The sequence below is a fragment of the Pistacia vera genome, unplaced genomic scaffold (genome assembly GCF_008641045.1).
Source record: "Pistacia vera cultivar Batoury unplaced genomic scaffold, PisVer_v2 Contig62, whole genome shotgun sequence".
In the NCBI taxonomy this organism is placed as follows: Eukaryota; Viridiplantae; Streptophyta; class Magnoliopsida; order Sapindales; family Anacardiaceae; genus Pistacia; species Pistacia vera.
Genome location: NW_022196468.1, coordinates 32,236 through 51,400, shown reverse-complemented (window position 1 = coordinate 51,400; position 19,165 = coordinate 32,236). Strand labels below are relative to the sequence as shown.

General features: G+C 33.3%; 3 protein-coding genes across 4 annotated transcripts; all 3 read left to right on the top strand.

Moving 5' to 3' along the window:
• The first annotated feature begins 466 nt into the window (after positions 1-466).
• LOC116110920 lies at positions 467-4,512 on the top strand. Of its 2 annotated transcripts, none has more exons than XM_031397140.1 (4): positions 467-1,294; positions 2,702-3,162; positions 3,741-3,960; positions 4,242-4,512. In XM_031397140.1, the coding sequence occupies exons 1-4, from the start codon at positions 874-876 to the stop codon at positions 4,376-4,378; spliced, it is 1,239 nt and encodes a 412-aa protein (XP_031253000.1). In that variant the 5' UTR covers positions 467-873; the 3' UTR covers positions 4,379-4,512. The 2 variants fall into 2 exon arrangements, with proteins under 2 accessions (XP_031253000.1, XP_031252999.1); XM_031397139.1 differs by having other exon boundaries at positions 3,705-3,960.
• A 2,565-nt stretch (positions 4,513-7,077) lies between these two features.
• Positions 7,078-8,500, top strand: LOC116110914. Its single transcript, XM_031397132.1, has one exon. The coding sequence runs from the start codon at positions 7,306-7,308 to the stop codon at positions 8,257-8,259; it is 954 nt and encodes a 317-aa protein (XP_031252992.1). The 5' UTR covers positions 7,078-7,305; the 3' UTR covers positions 8,260-8,500.
• Positions 8,501-18,060: 9,560 nt separating this feature from the next.
• Positions 18,061-18,897, top strand: LOC116110881. Its single transcript, XM_031397095.1, has 3 exons — positions 18,061-18,357; positions 18,439-18,626; positions 18,774-18,897. Exons 1-3 carry the CDS (start codon positions 18,276-18,278, stop codon positions 18,792-18,794), a joined length of 291 nt encoding a protein of 96 aa, XP_031252955.1. The 5' UTR covers positions 18,061-18,275; the 3' UTR covers positions 18,795-18,897.
• Positions 18,898-19,165: the final 268 nt, after the last annotated feature.

Here is a 19,165-nt window from a genome sequence, read left to right as displayed (position 1 = left end):
AATTCCTTTACTATAAACAAATGACTCACCCTCTCATTTTGGGGATTCTGATACTGAACCCTCATTCTGATTGTAATATTTATTTTCAAAGCAAAGATAACTTACGAGAAAGAGACTAACTTGATATTCTCTTTGACTAATTAATTATTGTATATTTGTTCGTTATTCGCTTTACGTGACCTCTTGTAATCTCTCATGAATAAAAGAAACAGTGGACGTATACTTCACTTTAAGCATCCGAACCACTTTAAAAATCATATCTCTCATTTATTATTTAGTTTTGTATCTGATTATAATAATTCACATGTAATTTCTAAGAACAGCTTAACACTTTACACGTATGAGTCGTTAGTGTCAAAATCATATATAAAAAATATATATTATTTAGAAATGAAAATGATAAGTATAAAGTGTTACAATTTTTTACGAGATTGAATACAAAAGAAACAAAAACAAGAGGGAACTCAGGCAAATACTGGTGATAATAATAATGGAGAGAAATTCAAGATTAAATTTCCAGTGAAGCTCGGCCGGTGAATCGACAAGCACGTGACGTTGACAATCCACAAGGAAAAATCCCAGATAGAGCCAAAGACCATTCATCCATTCATGGCAGTAAATTTTCCAAATTGGAAATTGAAGCAAAGCGGGAAACATGTGACCTGTACTAACCATATCTGACAACAAAACTAAAACCCAAAATTAAAATTATGGAAAGGTGGCTGCCTCTTTCTTCTACCTAACGCTCTTCACTCTCTCCCACGTACTCTTTAATGTAGTCTCAGTGTCTCACTCTTCAACAGTGTCCACTTCCACAATTCTTTCACTCACCAAACTCCCAAAGTTTTCTCATTTTTTGATCTCAATAACTAAATGTGGCAACTTCTATTGGCTGCAGCAGCAGCTGCAGGATCCACCGGCCTTTTGGCTAAACATCTGTTCAGCCCTAGCGCCAAAACTTGCAAAGAAGATGATCAAAATGAAAAACAAACGAACCCTTTTGATGATGATGTGAAATATCAGTCGCCTGCGGTGGCAAGTGGTGGAAATGTATGTGGGTATGAGAGTAATCGCGAGAAAGAAGAAGGGATCTTTAGGTTTTCGAGCTCGGAGTCTGGGGGCAAAAGCGGGTGTCGAAGTGAGTCAAAAAACGTTAAGAAGAAAGGCGGAGGGAGGGCTAAGAAGAATATAGAGAATGAGAAAAGATCTGGCGGTGTTGATGTAAGTAAAAGGAGAGTTGCTGTTTGCTTGAAGAAGGGGAGGACTACCAAGAATGGATCTTGTTCTACTAAAGGTTAGATTTTTTTTTTTTTTTTTCTTTTGGTTTGGTTGCTGAGAAAAGTGTAAAATTTGATAGATTTTTAGTGTAGATCATTTTATATCTTTTCATTGAGAACTGAAAAAGTTATATTATTTACCAACAGAGTATTAATGGTCTTTTCTTTTAATTTTCCCCTGTTACCAAGCAAAATCTTAGGCTTCCCATGTATAAAAAATGGCTCTTGCTCTGAGATTTATAGCTTTAAATGTCGTAATATTAGTTTAATATGTGAAGCAATGACATCTTTGCTATAAGTTGCCGAGAGAAAGCCAATTTAAACATTTCATGGTGGTTCTAACTGTGTATATCACACCCATATATATAATAATTGAAAACTTTTGGGAGATGGGCCAAAGTTTCATGAGGAGTTCATAGTTTATGGTTAAATTTAAGAATATAGGTAATAATGCTTGTCTCAAAGAAATTCTTGACTTCTAAAATGAAAAAGTTATAAAGAACGACTCTTTATAGATAATATTAAAAAAGATGATACCTATGGCCATTTCCATCTGTCTTAGTTTAGACATGGAGGTCCCTCAAGTGAAAGTTTGATTGGAAAGGTGTTCTTGTTCTTATACAAATAAAACATCTTTCAAACCATTGATAATAATTAAAACCTGAAATATTGATCTTAATAATGTGAACTTTTGATGTATTCATTCTTATATTATGTTTGATTAATTTTTCATGAAGAAAATTTTTATGTATGTATTGATATACTGGGTCATTGTTTCTGACCTCATAAGGAAGCAGTTATCTCCATTATCTCACATTTGTTCTTCAAAGTCACATCTGGTTAGATTGTTGGAGAATTCAAATTTCATCCATAAGATTGTTGGAATTACTTTTAATATTAGGTCATTTATTTGTTAATTTTATCTCAGCATAGACTCTAACATTGTCATAGATTTTAACCTTATCATATTTTTTTCTGGACAAAGAACCTTTCGTAATAAGAATTATGGTTGTAAAAAGAAACATACTTGATCATAATAGTTCAGCCCTTATTGTTTGGTGTCATCAAATGGCCTAATTTAAGATCATAATCATTAGTTTTGATGGTTTTGTGATGCTAGATAGTATTTCAACTGAAAAAGTTCGTGTTAAATGAAAACAGCCTGACTAGTAATAAGCATATGATGCTTTCCTCCTGAGTCTTACAAATTCCAAAAATATTGAAAAAAAATTGATAGCTGTCACCATTTTTATTATCTAATAAGAAATACTTGTTTACGGTTTCAGTGACTGGTGCTGATTTCAGTTTGGTAATTTGGAGTTAATAAATGGAATGGTCTTTAATTTTTTGTCCGTTGTTAGATATACTTAATGTATTTGTGTAATTTTTGGTTATCATTGTAATTTGTCATGCTATACTTTCAGATAGCTCTTCGTTTAATTGGGGACTTGGTGTCGGAATCATGTACATGATGTCAGCTGGGAAATCTGAGATAACTAAGCTGAACATAGCAATGGATGAGACTGCCAAAGTTGTCCAGGAATTAAAATCTGAGCTAAGTAGAAGAAAATCATCACGCAGAGTGGAAGGTTTGAGTTCTGAAAATGAATCAGCTGCAATCTCAGAGAACACAAGCAGCAAGCACACTCAGAAAGTGTTCGATAAGTCAGGTACTGAGAGCAGAGATGCTAATGATATTAAGGTGTTTGGTTTTCCTTCAGTTGATGATGGTGAATGTGGAAGTAGTATTCTTACTGATGATCGAGATCCAGAGGTGCGGGAAATGGACCAACTGGAAGCAGAACTTGAGTCTGAACTTCAGAAATTACCTTGGTGCATCCCAGAAGCTTCTTGCCATGAAGACATGAAAGTGAACATGCAAGAGGTAAGTTTTTTCTAGTATATCTGGATACTTCCTGTAGATGTAAATTGTATTTACCACTCGAATGTTTGCCTGCCCCTCGTGCTGGCGCATTTTTCCTACTCCTATTAAGATTTGAGTTATGTATAGATGAGATTAGTGGAAATATTATCACTTTTTATATTTTGTCTGATCCATATGGATCTGAGTTATCTATTTACACTAGTACTAGTTAGTGTATACTATATTCTGTATACCTATCATCATATAATATTGGGTTCACACTTTCCGAATGTGATTAGAAGTAGGATTGTTGACATCATTATTGGTAGATAGAAAAGAAAAAGGCAGAGAAATGTAACAATTGTAACCAGATTATGAGTTCTATGATTATTCCATGTGTATGGTTGTTAGAGAAGGACTAGATGCACCAACTATATGGCAAATGTTGATGGACAGGGCCAATAATTTGCCCCGGATTGCCTTTGCTCTGATCAATTCTAACAACTATTTTTCCATTGACATTACCAAATTGTCTCACATTAACTATAGCAATTTTTCTGCAGACTAGGATTTCAACTAAAGGGTTACATGAACTGCAGGGGCAGAGTTCTGATTGTTTCCAAACTCAAGGAGTATCACCATCTGAACTGGATCAGAAACTGTCCCGTTTGCTCATTGAACAGCAGGGAAACCAAATCGTGGGCCTGGAATCTGAATTGCACGTGGCTCAATGCAAACTTCATGAGAAGGAAGCTGAACTTCAGACACTGAAGGACTGTGTTAGACGCCTGACCAAATTCTCTCTCTCAACTGTCCCAGGTAGGATTGATCACCTCCTCAACCCAGAAAAAGTTTCCCTACACCATTTACCAATACAACCAACCGGCTATGAGATGTTATATCCGTGTGTGACATACGTTTCATGATTATTTGGGTGTCATTTAACTATTGTAAAGAAGACTTTCTCCCTTAGTGTTGCTCTTAATTTTTTTTATTTTTTATTTTTTTTGGCTGCAACTACTGGAGTCTGTGCATAATGCTAAATTATTGTAATTTTTACATACTAATTTCTTCTTCTTTTTTTTTTTTTTTGGTTTCAGATGATGAAGCTGAGGCACAAGAGGAGCAGGAGTGTAGAAATGAATGGAACTGCAATAATGAGGTAGAATTTGAATCAAGGCAGGTGGTTGGGATGAAAAGACATATTGAAACTGAATCTTGTTATTATGTAGAATGAACATTATATATGGAGGCTGAGAATGTAATTATAAATGTAGAATGACATTATATCTCCAGGGTGAGAATGTAATTTAGTATGCAATCATAAAATGCCTCCAGATAAATGCCATGGATGCCCACATCAGGAAGAGTAAAGGGCTTTTTCCTACCCAAGGTTTGCCTTAACAACACTTTCCTACCCAAAAAATTTCAAAATATCATTTTCTCATTCAAAGTTTATATTCCAGTAATACCTATAGCCAATTCCGACGGCAAAAATTTTCTCCGTCACCACCATCATAACCTCCAGTCTCTCCTCTATAAAATCTCTTTTATTTTGGCATTTGATTTTTCAATGATTATCAGCCACCGTAAATTTAGGGTATTCGACCAACTTATTTTTGGCGGCGAATATTAAATTGATCACTATCATTTGATCGATCATCCTCCATTTTATGAAACATTTTTTATCCTAGTTTCTAGTAACTCTTTGAACGGCAGTTGAAAAATTAAGATGTATTTTGAATATTAATAGAATATAATCTTTGGGTGAGAAAGTGATATTTTAAAATTTTATTTAGAAACTGTCATTAAGGCAACCCTTGGGTGTGGAAAAAGTCGCTTACTCCGTCAGTAAATATTACAAGTCCCCTTAAATGCACATTGCTTGTCTACTCATTAAATTAGTTATGATTTTTTTTTTTCATTTATATTCCTAGTGTCCGGCGGTGGACTCTGTAGACCCAGCGATTCTGATTTCTGATTGACTATTTGACTTAGCTGGTCTGATTGCTTCATAGTCAAGCTCTTTTATGAGTGCCAGCAAAGCCCCCTGATATTTTAGTTGACTTTTTGTTCTCTTGTTGTGAAATGATATTACTTATTAGTCCCTTGGTATTGAGGGAAATTACCAAAATAAATTGTGAACAGTTCTTGTATTGATATGAATCTGTGGGGATAATGTTGGAAAAGGATGTGGTCGGTACTTATACAGACACGAGTTTTAAGTTGGGTGGAGCCACGATGATGAGAGTTGTGGAAAAAAGATTGCTTTTATTTTTTTTTTCTCATCCTATGATGAGGATGCAAATGCAGTCCTATTTCTGCATAATTTTACCCATGAAAGTTCAAGAAATGATAGCTCCTTGAACCCTTCTGTTAAAAGTCCAAAAAGCTGAGAAACTTCACAGAATTATGTATCAGAGGAAAGGGCTTGTTATGAATGTCAAATGAGTTAAGAAAAGCTTGTGTCAAATCCCGGTCCAATTAAGTAGAAAATTGTTTACTTTGAAGTTTGAACTTGACAGTGCATGTTTGTTTTTGGTTTCACAGAAGTCTAATAGTATAGATATAAATTTCTTCTTGATGGGTTGATCTTATGATATACAAAAGTCATTTCTTCTTACTTTGAAACAAGCTTTAGTGCTAATGGTAAGCTGCAGCCTATGTTGCTTCATACCAAAAGAGAGAATGTTGTAATGAGAAGTCAAAAATGGTGATGTCTCCTTATCTCAAAGATCGAACATAGCAACATATAACCTGATTTTGCTGAAGGAAAAGCCTCAACTTGACTCAAAACTAGATCAGTTTCTTGCACCATGATTATGGGAAAATCTACAGTTGACTCAAAGTTAGGTGGGTTAATTTCATTGTTTCAAGACTAAGGATCTAACAGCAGGTTAATTAAGGCAAGTACTGATCGAATGATTTCTGTATTCTTTTCTTATTGTTCAAGACAATTGTTTTATGTTTCAGAAATTTGCTTCAAGTATGAATTTAGCTGTTGATTCACTTGAGTTTACTTGCCCAAATTAGGTAAAGAAAAAAGTTGTTGATATCATTAATTTTTTACTTATGTATTCATTCTGTAAAGCAACTATGAGTAACCATTTGATGGGAAAAGAACAAATGAGGATTTAATATGGTTTCCTAAGTTCGAGTTCCTTTAATGGTAAAAGAGTAAGAGAAGGATCTAATATGGTCTCCTAAATTCGAGTCCCCTTGAGGGTAGAAGAGTAAGAGGAGGATCTAACATAGTTTCTCAAGTTCAAATTCTCACAATTACTAAAATGGTGGCCATTAGAACTTTTGCTTAGCCGGTAGTTTTAAAGTCCCGAGTGATTAGCTGAGGTGCATGTAAACTAGTCCGGACACCCCCAGTCATTAAACAAAAAAAAAAAAACTATTTATATTTTGAGAGAGAATTGAAACACTTGGAAATCCCAAGTTTTAAGTTAAGATTTTTTTATGACCTTTCTTTTTCTTGTTTAATCAATTCAAAGCCTTAACAGTGAACAACAACTAGTTGATGGCCGTCGTCCCCACAACCAAAATGACAAGGTGGGTTCATTTGAATTTTCAAATAATAATTAGCTTTGATTTCTATGAATTAAATAAATGAATGTTACTTGATTTCAGTAAAACAATCATCTTGTAAACAACCTTTCCCTCCTTTATTTAAACTCATTAAAAATCAAATATTTTTATGAAAATTTGTGAGCACAGAATCATAGAATATACAATATTTCATTATTTTTCAATCATATAATAAAAGATAGAAGGCCTCAAATTGAAACACATGCAGTGACAGTCCAACTAAAACCCAAAAAATATCAGACGGCTGTGGTTGCTCCAAATGCACTGTTTAGTTATGATACGCATGTTGCTTAAGAAAAAATAAAAACTGGACAGGCCAAGCCAAACACAACCCTACAAGAGTTTTGAATAGAAAAATCTTGACAAAGGATTCACCCATCCGTGCGAAGATAAAATAAACCAGTCACTGAAACGCAGAAACAAAAACAAATAAAAGCGAAACAAAACAAAAAAACAACTACAACAAAGGGGTGACCCCATAACTACTTCTTCTTCTTCATTTCTCTGCAAAACAAAGAACAAAATAAAACTACCCAGAAAGACAAGCGAGAGGAGCGAGATTAATAAAAGATGAAGGTCTTGACAAAGCCCATGTCGAGTCCGGGTCGGGCTGAGAAGTATCCGCCACCGTTGATGCGGTTCTTGAGAAGCAATGTTGGGAGCAGAAGCAGAGGGAGGTCACGTTCAAGTCCAATGTTTGTGCTCCGAAGGAAGACTGCCGCCATTGAAACTCAAGAACCCACTTCGCCGAAGGTCACATGCATGGGACAGGTCCGGGTCAGACGGTCAAAACAACCCGGGAAACGAACCGGAGCCCCGACGACTAAACGCCGGTGTAAGTGGATAAAAAAAGCCTTCTTTTGCCGCCATTTCGATGGGAAAGTTAAGCCCAAGTCATTGAGACCCGTTTGGCGCAAGTGGGTAATGTTCTGTCGAATGAGTTTCCGAAGTAAAAGTAAAATTAGAGAAGAATCGTCGAAAACAGAATCGAAATTTGGCAGTAAAAGTGAAGGTTTTGTTCAAGAAGAAGCTGAAGAAGAAGAAGAAGAAGAAGCTAAAGTGTTCGTGTCAACTTCTTCTTCACCGCCAAGAAACGCTTTGTTGTTAACAAGGTGTAGATCTGCACCGTACAGGTCATCATCGTTAGCCAGTAGATTTTGGGGGTCGCCATTAGCGAGTGAAGAAACAGAGCAAGAAGAGGCAAGAACAACAACAAAAACAGAGTCACAAAACAGAGGAGACGAGAATCCCACATCGGGAAGAGAGTCCATTTGCAGAGATTCGGATCAAGAATCGAGAATGGATCCAGAAACTCAGGAAAAGTTGGGAGTTTGCAAAGAATTTGATGCTCCAATTAATAAAATTAGAGAAAGGTTTATGAAATCTGAAGAAGTGAAAACAGAGGAAATGGTAACTGTACACCCTTTGATACTCACTAGGTGTAAATCCGAACCGGCGAGAACCGGAGAGAGGCTGGACCCAGATATGATTTTTTTAAAGAAAAGAAGGTTGGGTTTCTCATGAATTAGTTAATTAATTAAATTTTAATTTGTTTTTACTCAATTTCTTTTCTATATGTTTGGATTTTTTGGCAACTTAACTGAATATAGTTTTTCTTTTTTTGTTTTGTATTGTATTGTTTTGTATTTGATTACTCTGTATTTTCATCTCTGGAGCTGTACAGATAATCTCTATGGCTCTATGGTAAAATATAAAATAGCCATAAAGATGGAGCAGTGGCTGGCAGTGTACAAAACAATGAAATTTTGTACACTGCCAGCCACTGCTCATGGGCACTTGTATTTATTAGTCTTCTTGTGCTGTCAAATTTTTGTTTTGTTTTTGTTGTTTTGGTTTTACTGTTTTTCATCCTTTTTACTATACTGTTTATTTTGCTTTATGGGTTCTTTGAGTTATGGCACTTTTATTTTTATTTATTTATCCGTTCATCTTTGGATACTCTGACCAACTTTTTCTCTTGCTAGAAAGTTTATACAATATCTTCTTGAGGTGACCCACTTCTTATTTTTATCTGCTCAAGTAGCCTAGAAAATTTTTAGTAGACGTTGTTTATAGTGAATGAAGTCGGAGTATCTCTATAGCAGCCTATAGGCTTTGTTTGCCTTTTTCTTTATTCTTGTTTTCGAGATGCAGCTGGGACCTCGTATTATTTAACCTATCAAGATCAATTGCTTAAATGATAGTCAAAAGAATCTGCAATCATGTGCATCTCACGTTTTGTTTTGTGATTGCTAATTGACCTCATTAAAGTTTGAAAAGACCATTTTTATTAAGAAACCTAACTCTTTTATCAGTACTTTCTGGATAAGAAACATGAGGATGAAGATTCTAGTTGGATTGAAACTTCTTGTTTCCGGCAAAAGAAAAAAGAAAATCTGGGTTAAGATTATCAGATTGAAAGCCTCTTTTGGACAGATATATTGCAATACTCTTTTTTCTGCAGTTGGCTGTTACTGTCAACCCCATAATATCAGAGCATAATTTGGCCATACTCAATCTTGGCTTTTTTCATTGTGATTTAATTTAGCCTTGATTATCTTTTATATCTCATAAAGTTCTTGTAAAAGAACTGTAAAATTGTTGACTGATTGTGTCTTTATAAATTATTTGAAGTATAACTCCAAACAATAAAGTAGATCAGAGATCTGCTGTGGGGTACCAATTATGATCTGCTAATAGGAGAAATGGCAACTCATATCAGTACTTGGCGGGTTATGGCATTCATTGATTTCTTGTCAAATGAAATGTACTCTTTCATTCTTTCGTTATGATGAATTAAAACCTGAAATAATACATCATTTTGACAACAGAAAATATGTGATCAAAACAATTCCCCCAGTGTCTCAAAAGAGAAGGTTAAACGCCCATTGGTGCATCCAAAACGTAGCAGGTAGGGGAAAAATAATTGAGTTAATTTCTTTGTTTCACTAGTTCAAAAACAAAAACAAAAAACGAAAAAAAGACCCCAAAAGCATAATATTGCAGAGATTATGTTTGGTACCGACTGTCTGCCACTAGATTGGAAAGCTTATTGCAGAGTTCATAAGTTCAGTGCATGTCTCAGTAGAGCAGAAAATGCAGCAATGTCAATGCATTTGGATATTGGATTTGGCAATTTTCATTGATGCAGCCAATAAAAAACAACCAAAAGAAGTAAAAGGAAACAAAATTCACAGCTTTCTGCAGCTGCAAAACTTTTATGTGTTCTACCAGCTGCAGTCCAATGTTTTCACAGATCACTAATCCATTATTGGACCTCTATGGGGATAGTCATGAAGCAATTATAAGCAACTTGGCCACCCCATTTCCCTAAAGCTTTATTGTCAAACATTTCAATGGAAAATTAGAGAACAGGACATTATCACATCCACAGAACATGGGATTCGTTTCCATATCACAAAAAAAAATTTAATTTCCTCATAAAAATGATGATGAACTTTATGTCTCATCTTCTTCTCCTTCCTTCTCCATTTTTATGCCACTTTCTAATATTGGGCCGCTGTACATGATTACATCCACTAATCTTTAAGGTTTCTCATCAGCATGTTAAATGCGAAAAATACTGAGCACAAAATAAAGACACCAAATTTGAAATGATAAGAAATAGAACTTGTAAACCAGAAAATGTCGAGGGTGTTTTGTTTTATTATTCCTATCCTATCATATTCAAAATATATATTTGTTTAACTATTTTCAAAATCAAATTTTATCTTACTTAACTTAAAATATTTAGATTTTTTTAACCTTTAGGTTTGTTAATTTAACTAAACACTCCCAATAATAAAAGTTAATAAATTGACAAAAACACCCCCACTTATCCATATATTTACGGCAGCCGGGCATTTAATGGATGGGTGGAGGTGTTTTTTTTAATTTTAAAACTTTTATTGTAAGGGGTGCTTAACTAAATTAATAAATATAAGGGATTGAAAAGCAATTTTACCAAACAAATTTTCAAATTCAAATCATAACTTCGTAATAATAAGTAATAACCCAACTCAACTTTTTCAAAAATAATAAAACGCCCTTATATTTGTACTGTTCCTTCACGAGTTAGTTCAACCAATAAATTCACATTCTCTAACAAGCTGGATATTAAAGGGTCCGTTTGTTTTATTATTTTGTATAGAATTTTGGGAATAATATAGGTAGTTGAATAAGGGGGTATTACGAGGTAAAATTTAAAAATTTATAAAAAAAACCCCCCTAGGTTTGCTAATTTAACTAAACACCCAATATATAAAATTTTTGTAAAATAAAAAAAACACCCTCACCACCCGCAGTGCCAGATTCCGGCCACCACCGTCGGAATCTAGTCGAAAAATTGCGTAACGACACATACTGGTCGGATCTAGTGGGTATGGCATTGATATGGCCTTTTCCGGTCAAATCCACCACGGATCTGGCCGGAAAAGGCTAGATGTGGCCATCAACGGTCGCAAAAGTCCATATTTGGCCGTCAATGATGGCCAAAGATATGGCCGTTGTTGTCGGTCAACGACGACCATTTCTTTGGCCTTCAAATCAATGAATTACCGGCTAGTTCCGATCATGGTATAGGCTGTTGTGACAGATTCCAGCTACCACCGATGGTGGTTGCTGGAATCTGACAAGTATGGGTCGGTGGGAGTGTTTTTGTTAATTTTTAAACTTTTTTTGGGGGTATTTATGAAATTAATAAACTTAAGGGGTCTGAAGTAATTAAAAAAATATAGTAATATTTCTCATATGATGTTTCAAACAATATTTGGAGAATATGATTGAGAATATTGTTAGAAATATGGACCAAACCTCCCAAAAGATGGCTGCAATCCATTGAGAAAATGTTGCATCATATGAATACAAAAATACAAAAACCTCCACCATCTTCTTCATCTGGGTCCTGCCCAGTTATCATTATTTTGCCCTGAAAATGTTTATGTACCCAGCACCTGCATTTACTGTTTGGCTGGATTTGGTAACCTTCTCAAAATCCGGCATCAGGACTATCCATCTATTCGCTGTATATGGAAGTGATATGAATGTATAGGTTCATTCAGAATCTATTCTTTTTGATGCCCTAAATTGATGCGTGCACATCTTCAAGAATATGTGAATAAATTCTTCTGACACAATCAAGGTATGGGAAACTGAAGTTTCCTCTCTCTCTTCAAGCACTATTGTGAGTCAATAATTTCATGTGAATTTCGAAGGGACATTGAAGTTAATGTCTCCAATCAACAATTAAAAAGCATTCATGCAGGTGGTAGCATCCTGGATGCAGCTACTGATATGCAGAAGGCAATACCCATTCCCATCCAGCCTTATCCAGATCACACCATGCCATAGCTGCTAATGTTGGACCAAACTCAACATTAATTCGAAGCCATATGGGTATATACAGGGGCGGATTCAGCCCCTTTGAGGCCTACCCACATATTTGAAAAAAAATTTATTAATATACATGCCATAAAAAATTGTTAATTAACATATATATCCAGACGCACCTTCAAATTTTTAAAAAATAAAAATTATTATACATATTGTATATCTATGTCTACAAAAAAATTTGTTATTAATATATATATATTCCAAGCTCATATTATATTAAAAGTTTAAAATTCTCTCCAGTGTTTTTCTACACAGCTTTACCTGTTTTTTTATGATTTTATCCATAAATTCTTTACTCTCTCTTTCTCTTTCTCATGTTATTCTCTTTTAAAATTTTTTAATACTGAAATTGTTAAATTTTCGCTACTCAAGGTGTCATAATTAGCTCCATTTTCTGTTTTATAGATTTTAGGTATGTGTATTATTCATTTTAATTTAGTTTATTTAAGGATTGAATCATTTTTTTTCTTTTTGAGGTTTTTATTCTAATTTGAGAGAAAAATATATTAATCTTGTGAGTTTTTTTTGTATTTTTTGTCTAAGAATGAACTTGCTTTCTCAAATTAAAACTTTAACAATATTTTAAAGGACGTTATTCTCCATCCTTCACCCACCACTTTTCTATATTTTAAACGTCACTGTTCAGTTGTTTAAAATTATTAAAGAAATTTGAGTTACTATCTATGTTTATACTAAAAAAAATTCACCTCTTTTATTAATTCATATTAAAAGTCAACGTAACGTTGACTTGGTTTAAGTTTTGGTTAACTTTAGTTTAATTAGGTTATGTTTGAACAACGCTATGAAAATTTATATTATTATATTTGAAAGTTAAAAATAAAAATATTAAAAGAAGGTTTTGTGCAAGGTTTACTCAACACTTTTACTCAAATTTTGCTTCTCATAGATTTATTCAAGTAAGAAAATATTGTGTTAATGTATATTCTTTTTTCTCAGGTTCTTAATATTGTATTTTTTTTTTTTTTTTGTTAAGGTTTGGTGATTTTTTAAAGTTTTCACTAATTATTTGGCAAATAATGGCCGAGCCACGGAGGCCCCCCCTCGACAAAAATCATGGCTCCGCCACTGGGTATATAGCAATTCCATCTAATCAAAAGCGATAATCGAAAGGCACATTATGTGACAATCACAAGTTAGGAGCTCTGTTTGTTTGTTTAAGTTTTTAGAATAGTATTCTATTCCGAATATGATTTAATCAAATAGGATAAGATTTTGAAAATATGTTTGTTATATTGTTGGAAAATATTTTTTGAAAGTATTTATTTTTTAACTCCTTATATTTGTTAATTTAATTAAACACCCCTTATAATAAAGGTTTATAAATTAATAAAAACACTCCTACTCATCCAACAACTATTGGTGGTTCGCCAACACCGCTGAACGGTAACCGGAAGTTTTTAAAATAGTACACAATCAGCGGTCGATCGTGCGTTGATTTAACCTTTTTCAAATCAAATCAATCATGGATCTGATCGAAAATAGTCAGATCTACGGTCAAATTTGGTGTTAACAACGGCCAAACAACAGTCACGATATGTTCGCCACCTTCTTGAGAAGAGTTTTGTTCTCTCCACGTCAATTGTCATATCAGTTGTGCCTAGAGACGGACCTACGCTTTAATGTCAGAGAAGATATGTTCAAAATAAAATATTAAAAGACACAAAAAATATTCTATTTACCTTTTTTTTTTTTTTTTTTTACTTGTAATAAAATATATTTAAGTAGTAAAAGATTTATCATCTTAAACAAACGAAACCTTATTGGTTTAATAAGCAATAAAAAAAAAAAAATTGGTTCTATTTTTACATGAATGGGGTTATTTTGAAAAGTAAATTAATTCTATAAAAGTTAAAAAATAAGGAAAATACAAGATACATTAAATTAAAAAAAAAAAATGAGTGGGATCAACAGCCCCCACTGATCTCTTTATATGTGTGCCCATGACTCCACCTCACTTAAAAGATACATAAAAAGAAAAAGATATCAAAAAATCAAAATTTTAATTAAATAGAAGGTTTTTTTAATGAATTTCAAAAAAATAAAAAACGTTTCACTTAATCCCTCCATTCTTTGGATTCTCCATATTTGTTCTTGTTTTCTTTCTTGTCACAACCAAATTAATTGAAAAAATATAAAAAAATGTAGTGGCAATCATATTCTGTCATTTACACACTCTTTTGTCTTATAGTTTTTAAATCTAGAAATGTGAAGTTTTTGGCCTTATACAATTTACTTTCAAGAAATGAAACCATAATTGACAAGGTTTTGGTCCCATTAGTTTTATTTAAATTATTACATTCTTCAAGTCAAGTAATGGGCTCTAATCAATAAAATAAAGCATGTTAATAATAATAAATTATAATGGCATAAGTTGATTGAGTGATTAGATTAGATTAGGTATAAATAATTTTATTATAAAATAACTTACATAAATTTCATGTTTGTTGCCTCTTTCTCTTTTGAGTTTATTAAATAATATCTTCTGTTATTATTAAGCTCCCTTACACCCCACTCAAATATAAAAACTATACAGTTACCCCCACTGTTAATGGAGTCCTAATAGAAGTTATTAGAGTGGAGTGTAATATCGAAACTCTTCCATACAAACTAATGAAATAATACTAGGCATCGAAACTTCAGGAGAGGTTAGTGTAATTAACTCATAAATTTATAATAAATAATACTAGGTATAGAAACTCTTCCATACAAACTAATGTTTCATGAGGCGAATGGGTGAATGCATTTAAAACGTCAACTCATTAAATGCTTATAAATATAAATATGTGACGTGTTATTGAAAGAGCATTACCACGTTGGTTTGTATACATTAGTTTGTATATTTAGGGTATGTTTGATACGACTTCTTTGAGTCGAGCTTAAGGAAGAAAAGCTTATTAGAGTAGAGTTTTTATGAAAGTTTTGTTAGTTGTTTGACTAGGAAATGTAAAAGAACTTTCTAATATTAATTTATCGGTTTTAATATACAAGAATAGACTAAGAAAAAATTAAAAGATTGAACAGGGATATTTTTGACATTTCAATATTTTTAATAAGCTCAAATTTTGTGCTTCTCCTAGAAGCCATAGAATAGATTTTTTTATAATCATATAAACACTTTTCAAATGCAACCAAACAACCTAAAAAAAAAAAAAATCAAAAGTACTTATAGGATTAAAAAAGCTTTGAGAATGCATGATAGCCTTGAGAATGAGGAAATATATATAAAACAGATGCTTTTTGTTTTTGATAATTTGATTGGGTTTGTTGGGAGGCATGTGAATAAATAGTGATACATTTTTATTTTGTTGTTTGCTTTATATTTCAAATATACTTAAATATTTGGAATATACTTTTCCTTCAAACATCTCTATCCGCTCAGTCAGCCCCACCAATAATTCCCTTCAATTCATTTCTTCTTTATTATGCCACATTTAAAACTTTTAATCTCAACTTCTCTTAATCTTCAAACTATTATTACTCTTTATATCATTTCATTAAGGTTGTGATTAGATCGGACCATATAAGATAACGGGGTAATCTTTATTTATTTTACAAGATTTCGATGTTTGGTTTGTAAATAATAAAATATTATCGGAATCTTTTATTGCAAATAGTATTTACTGTTGATAATGTAAGGGGTAATCCGATACCCTCTCACAAGAGTGTTATTAAAACTTTAACTGGTAATCTGATTTTTATACCTGTTTTGAACTTAATTAAATATCATTTCGGACACAATTATCCTTAAATGTCTACCAAATAACAATTACCTAGCCCCGCTATATTTGAGAAATTAGCTAAAACACCCCAGTCACAAAAAAAAGTTTAAAAATTAACAAAATACCCTTAGCCACCCAAGACCACCATCGGCCATTACTCACCACTACCGGCCGTCAACGTCAGTCATCGTAATGGCACACGACTGGCGGGATCTAGCCGGTCGTGTGCCGATAATGCCTTTTTCGGCCATGGATCACAGAAACGATCAGATCTGGCCGTTTCACGTCCAAAAATGTGGTTGTGAAATGGCCATAGATTTGGTTGTCTCACAGCCAAAAATTTTTCCTTTTTATGGCCACATATTTGGTCGTGAAAATGTCATAGATCTGGCCAGAAATGGCTTTGCCGATGCACGGCCGGCCATATACGGCCAATCTTACGCCATTGCATCGATTGCCAGCAGTAGCCGACGGTGGTGGTTGGTTGCTGGTAGTGGCTTGGGGTGGTGTGATTTTGCTATAAATTAAAGTTTTATATGACTGGGGTGTTTTAGCAAAATTTCAAATATAGAGGGTTAAAAAATGATTTAAAAATTAATAATAATAAATAATATTATATTAATATTTAAAAAGATGTCAATTTAGTAATCTATATAATATACTCATCCATTTATTCTTCCAACCAAACATATTATTCACCAATTTGTTCGAACCAATCAAACACATTTCTTAAACATTTCCAATAGTTTTCAAAGTGATCTATCTTTCCGTTAATATAACACCCTCCTATAATAAAACATTATATGATCCAAACGCCCCCTAAAGGTTTATTGCTAGACCCCCTTGAAGTTTGATAGAAAATTCCTCCTGAAATTTTAGAAATAATATAAATTCTATGATGAGTTAATGAACATTCATTTAATCGTCTTATTATCGTTTATTTTAAAACAAAAAACTTAATATCCAACCCCAACTCGCCCCATTGACATCCTTATTGAAACTTCATATCTAGGTTTGAAGAATGAGAATAGCTTTTGAATTTAAAGTAATATACATTATTGTTGAAAGTAGATATAAGGATATAATCCTAGAAAGTAGAAACTAGCAAGTTGGCCTATACCCAAGTTTAACTTATGTATTAATTACATGATCTTTATAGTTTATTCATCCCAACTTGTTCTTGAGCATACTAATATTAGCTTATTATTCTTGCATTAAAATGTTCAAGGCATTCTTTTTAGAATCAATTTAAAACTTGAATAACACATAAAATGAAGTGACCCTTTTAAATTGAAGTGTAATCCTAATTTTATAATATGATAAGCTTGCTTTTCAAGCCAACCAATTTGTAGGCTCCAGCGATATAGCACAAATGCCCATCAATTTACCATTTATGATACATTTATTTTCCAGCAACACACTATTTTTGACACATTGATTATCATTTCAGTATGTGTTTAGGACAATCAAAACACCTATCAAATAGTTCTAAGAGTTAATTTAGTATGTATATTTAGTTCGAGTTAATTAACAAAATTAAACTTCTAGAAAAGGTTAAAAATACACTTAGAATACTTAACAAAGAAGTATCTAAATATAACTATTGCGTTGGAGGAATACCACTACCTGATGCCACCAATATTGGGTTATTGTGTATATACACAAACGTTTTAAAGACGTCGACGTATTAACTATACCAATGAACTACCTCTAGGTGGTGGGGTGGTTCGATAAAGACTCTTGAGTGTATTATTCAAAAGGTCTTGAGTTAGAATCTCTTCTTGATTACTACTAGGGATAACCACTAAAGTTCTTACCCAACCAGTAGTTTCAGAGTCCCGAAAGATTAGTTGAAGTACACATAAGTCGACCCGAACGCCCTCGGTCATTAAAAAAAAAAAAACTACGCCAATGCTAGGTCTCGACGTTTGGCTAGACATAAATGCATATAAGTTTGCTGTAGTGATTATTTCATAATAATATCAAAGAAAAGAGGAGAGAGGAATGTGAAGTCAAAGCCAGGCAAGTAAGGAAATAGTGTGTCCCAGTTCTTCAATAGGACATTTCAATAATACACACATGGTCCTGTCCAGCAGACAAAATTTAATTTAAAATAAAAACCATATAATAAAAAATAAATGAATGAAAATGAGCAAGGGTATTATTTTAGGTACAGAGTATGGTCACACTTCATAAATGTTCCAACTCAACCTATCTCAATCTTTGCCTCATAACTTATTGCTGTGTCGATCATGACCGTTTCAATTTCATTCCCTAAAAAACCTGATCCTCGCTTTGCCTTCTCCTCCTGTGCTTCTTCCGTGAATGAATGAAACTTTTTTTTTTTTTATAAATAAATCAACAAACAATCCCAAACTCATTTCATCAACCTAATTTGCTTCTTCTTCCATGGACTTCAAGCCTTCGTTCATCAATCTCTTTCTTCTTCTTCTTCTTCTCGTCTTCCTCGCTCAGCCTCGCTTTTCAATAGGTAATTTGAAGTGCGTGTTGTTACTTTTATTGCATGGTTTCGGAATACATAAATATAATATGGTGATGTTTTTTAATGAAGGTGGGTCGATGGAGATGGGTTCAACATCAGAATCAGATGTTTATGAGATTGATTATAAAGGACCAGAGACACACTCTTCAATTCCTCCACCGGATCATTCTTATCGTAAGAAGCCTATGATTCATCGTGAAAGGGCGGTGGCGTTTCCCAAATCCAACGGCGCAAAGGGTGGCAACACACTAGCAAATGTAAAACTCTTTCACGTAAAATTACTAAAAATTCATGCGTAATTTTTAGGAATTGAAATCATTTGTTTTGAAAGAAGGTTGGCAATTTGAGATTGAGTAATTTGGTTGTTTATTTTTAGAGTTCAATATTTTGTTTTTGTTTTGCAGGGAAGGAAAATTCATGGGTAGACAAGTTTTGGAAGCGAATTTGATTTTAATTTTTGTTAAAATTAATTTATATAATTCAGTTATCCTCTTTATAGATATCTAAGATAAAATGTAAATGCTAGAGATTTTTCAGCAATTTGTCTTTTTTTTTTTTGGTGACGGGGGACATCTTGGTCAACTTGTGTGCACCTCAACTAATCTCTCCAAACCTTGAAGTGAACGACCGGATAAATCTTCTCAGTGGTCACCCCTATTAGTAGAGCAATTTGTTAGTGTCTGTAAATGTGAATTAATGGTGTGATATTGTATTTGGAGTTGGAGCAATATAGTAATATTTAATTCGATTATTGTCCATAGTTTTATAACAGATATCTATATATATAAATTGAAAT

Bases quoted from the DNA above. Each gene is read 5' to 3' on its own strand.
- LOC116110920 (XM_031397139.1), top strand. From the start codon at position 874: ATGTGGCAACTTCTATTGGCTGCAGCAGCAGCTGCAGGATCCACCGGC. The intron at 1,295-2,701 runs GTTAGATTTTTT...CTATACTTTCAG, and splicing joins TGGATCTTGTTCTACTAAAG to ATAGCTCTTCGTTTAATTGG. The intron at 3,961-4,241 runs GTAGGATTGATC...TTTTGGTTTCAG, and splicing joins CTCTCTCTCAACTGTCCCAG to ATGATGAAGCTGAGGCACAA.
- LOC116110914 (XM_031397132.1), top strand. From the start codon at position 7,306: ATGAAGGTCTTGACAAAGCCCATGTCGAGTCCGGGTCGGGCTGAGAAG.
- LOC116110881 (XM_031397095.1), top strand. From the start codon at position 18,276: ATGGACTTCAAGCCTTCGTTCATCAATCTCTTTCTTCTTCTTCTTCTT. The intron at 18,358-18,438 runs GTAATTTGAAGT...TTTTTAATGAAG, and splicing joins TCAGCCTCGCTTTTCAATAG to GTGGGTCGATGGAGATGGGT. The intron at 18,627-18,773 runs GTAAAACTCTTT...TTTGTTTTGCAG, and splicing joins GTGGCAACACACTAGCAAAT to GGAAGGAAAATTCATGGGTA.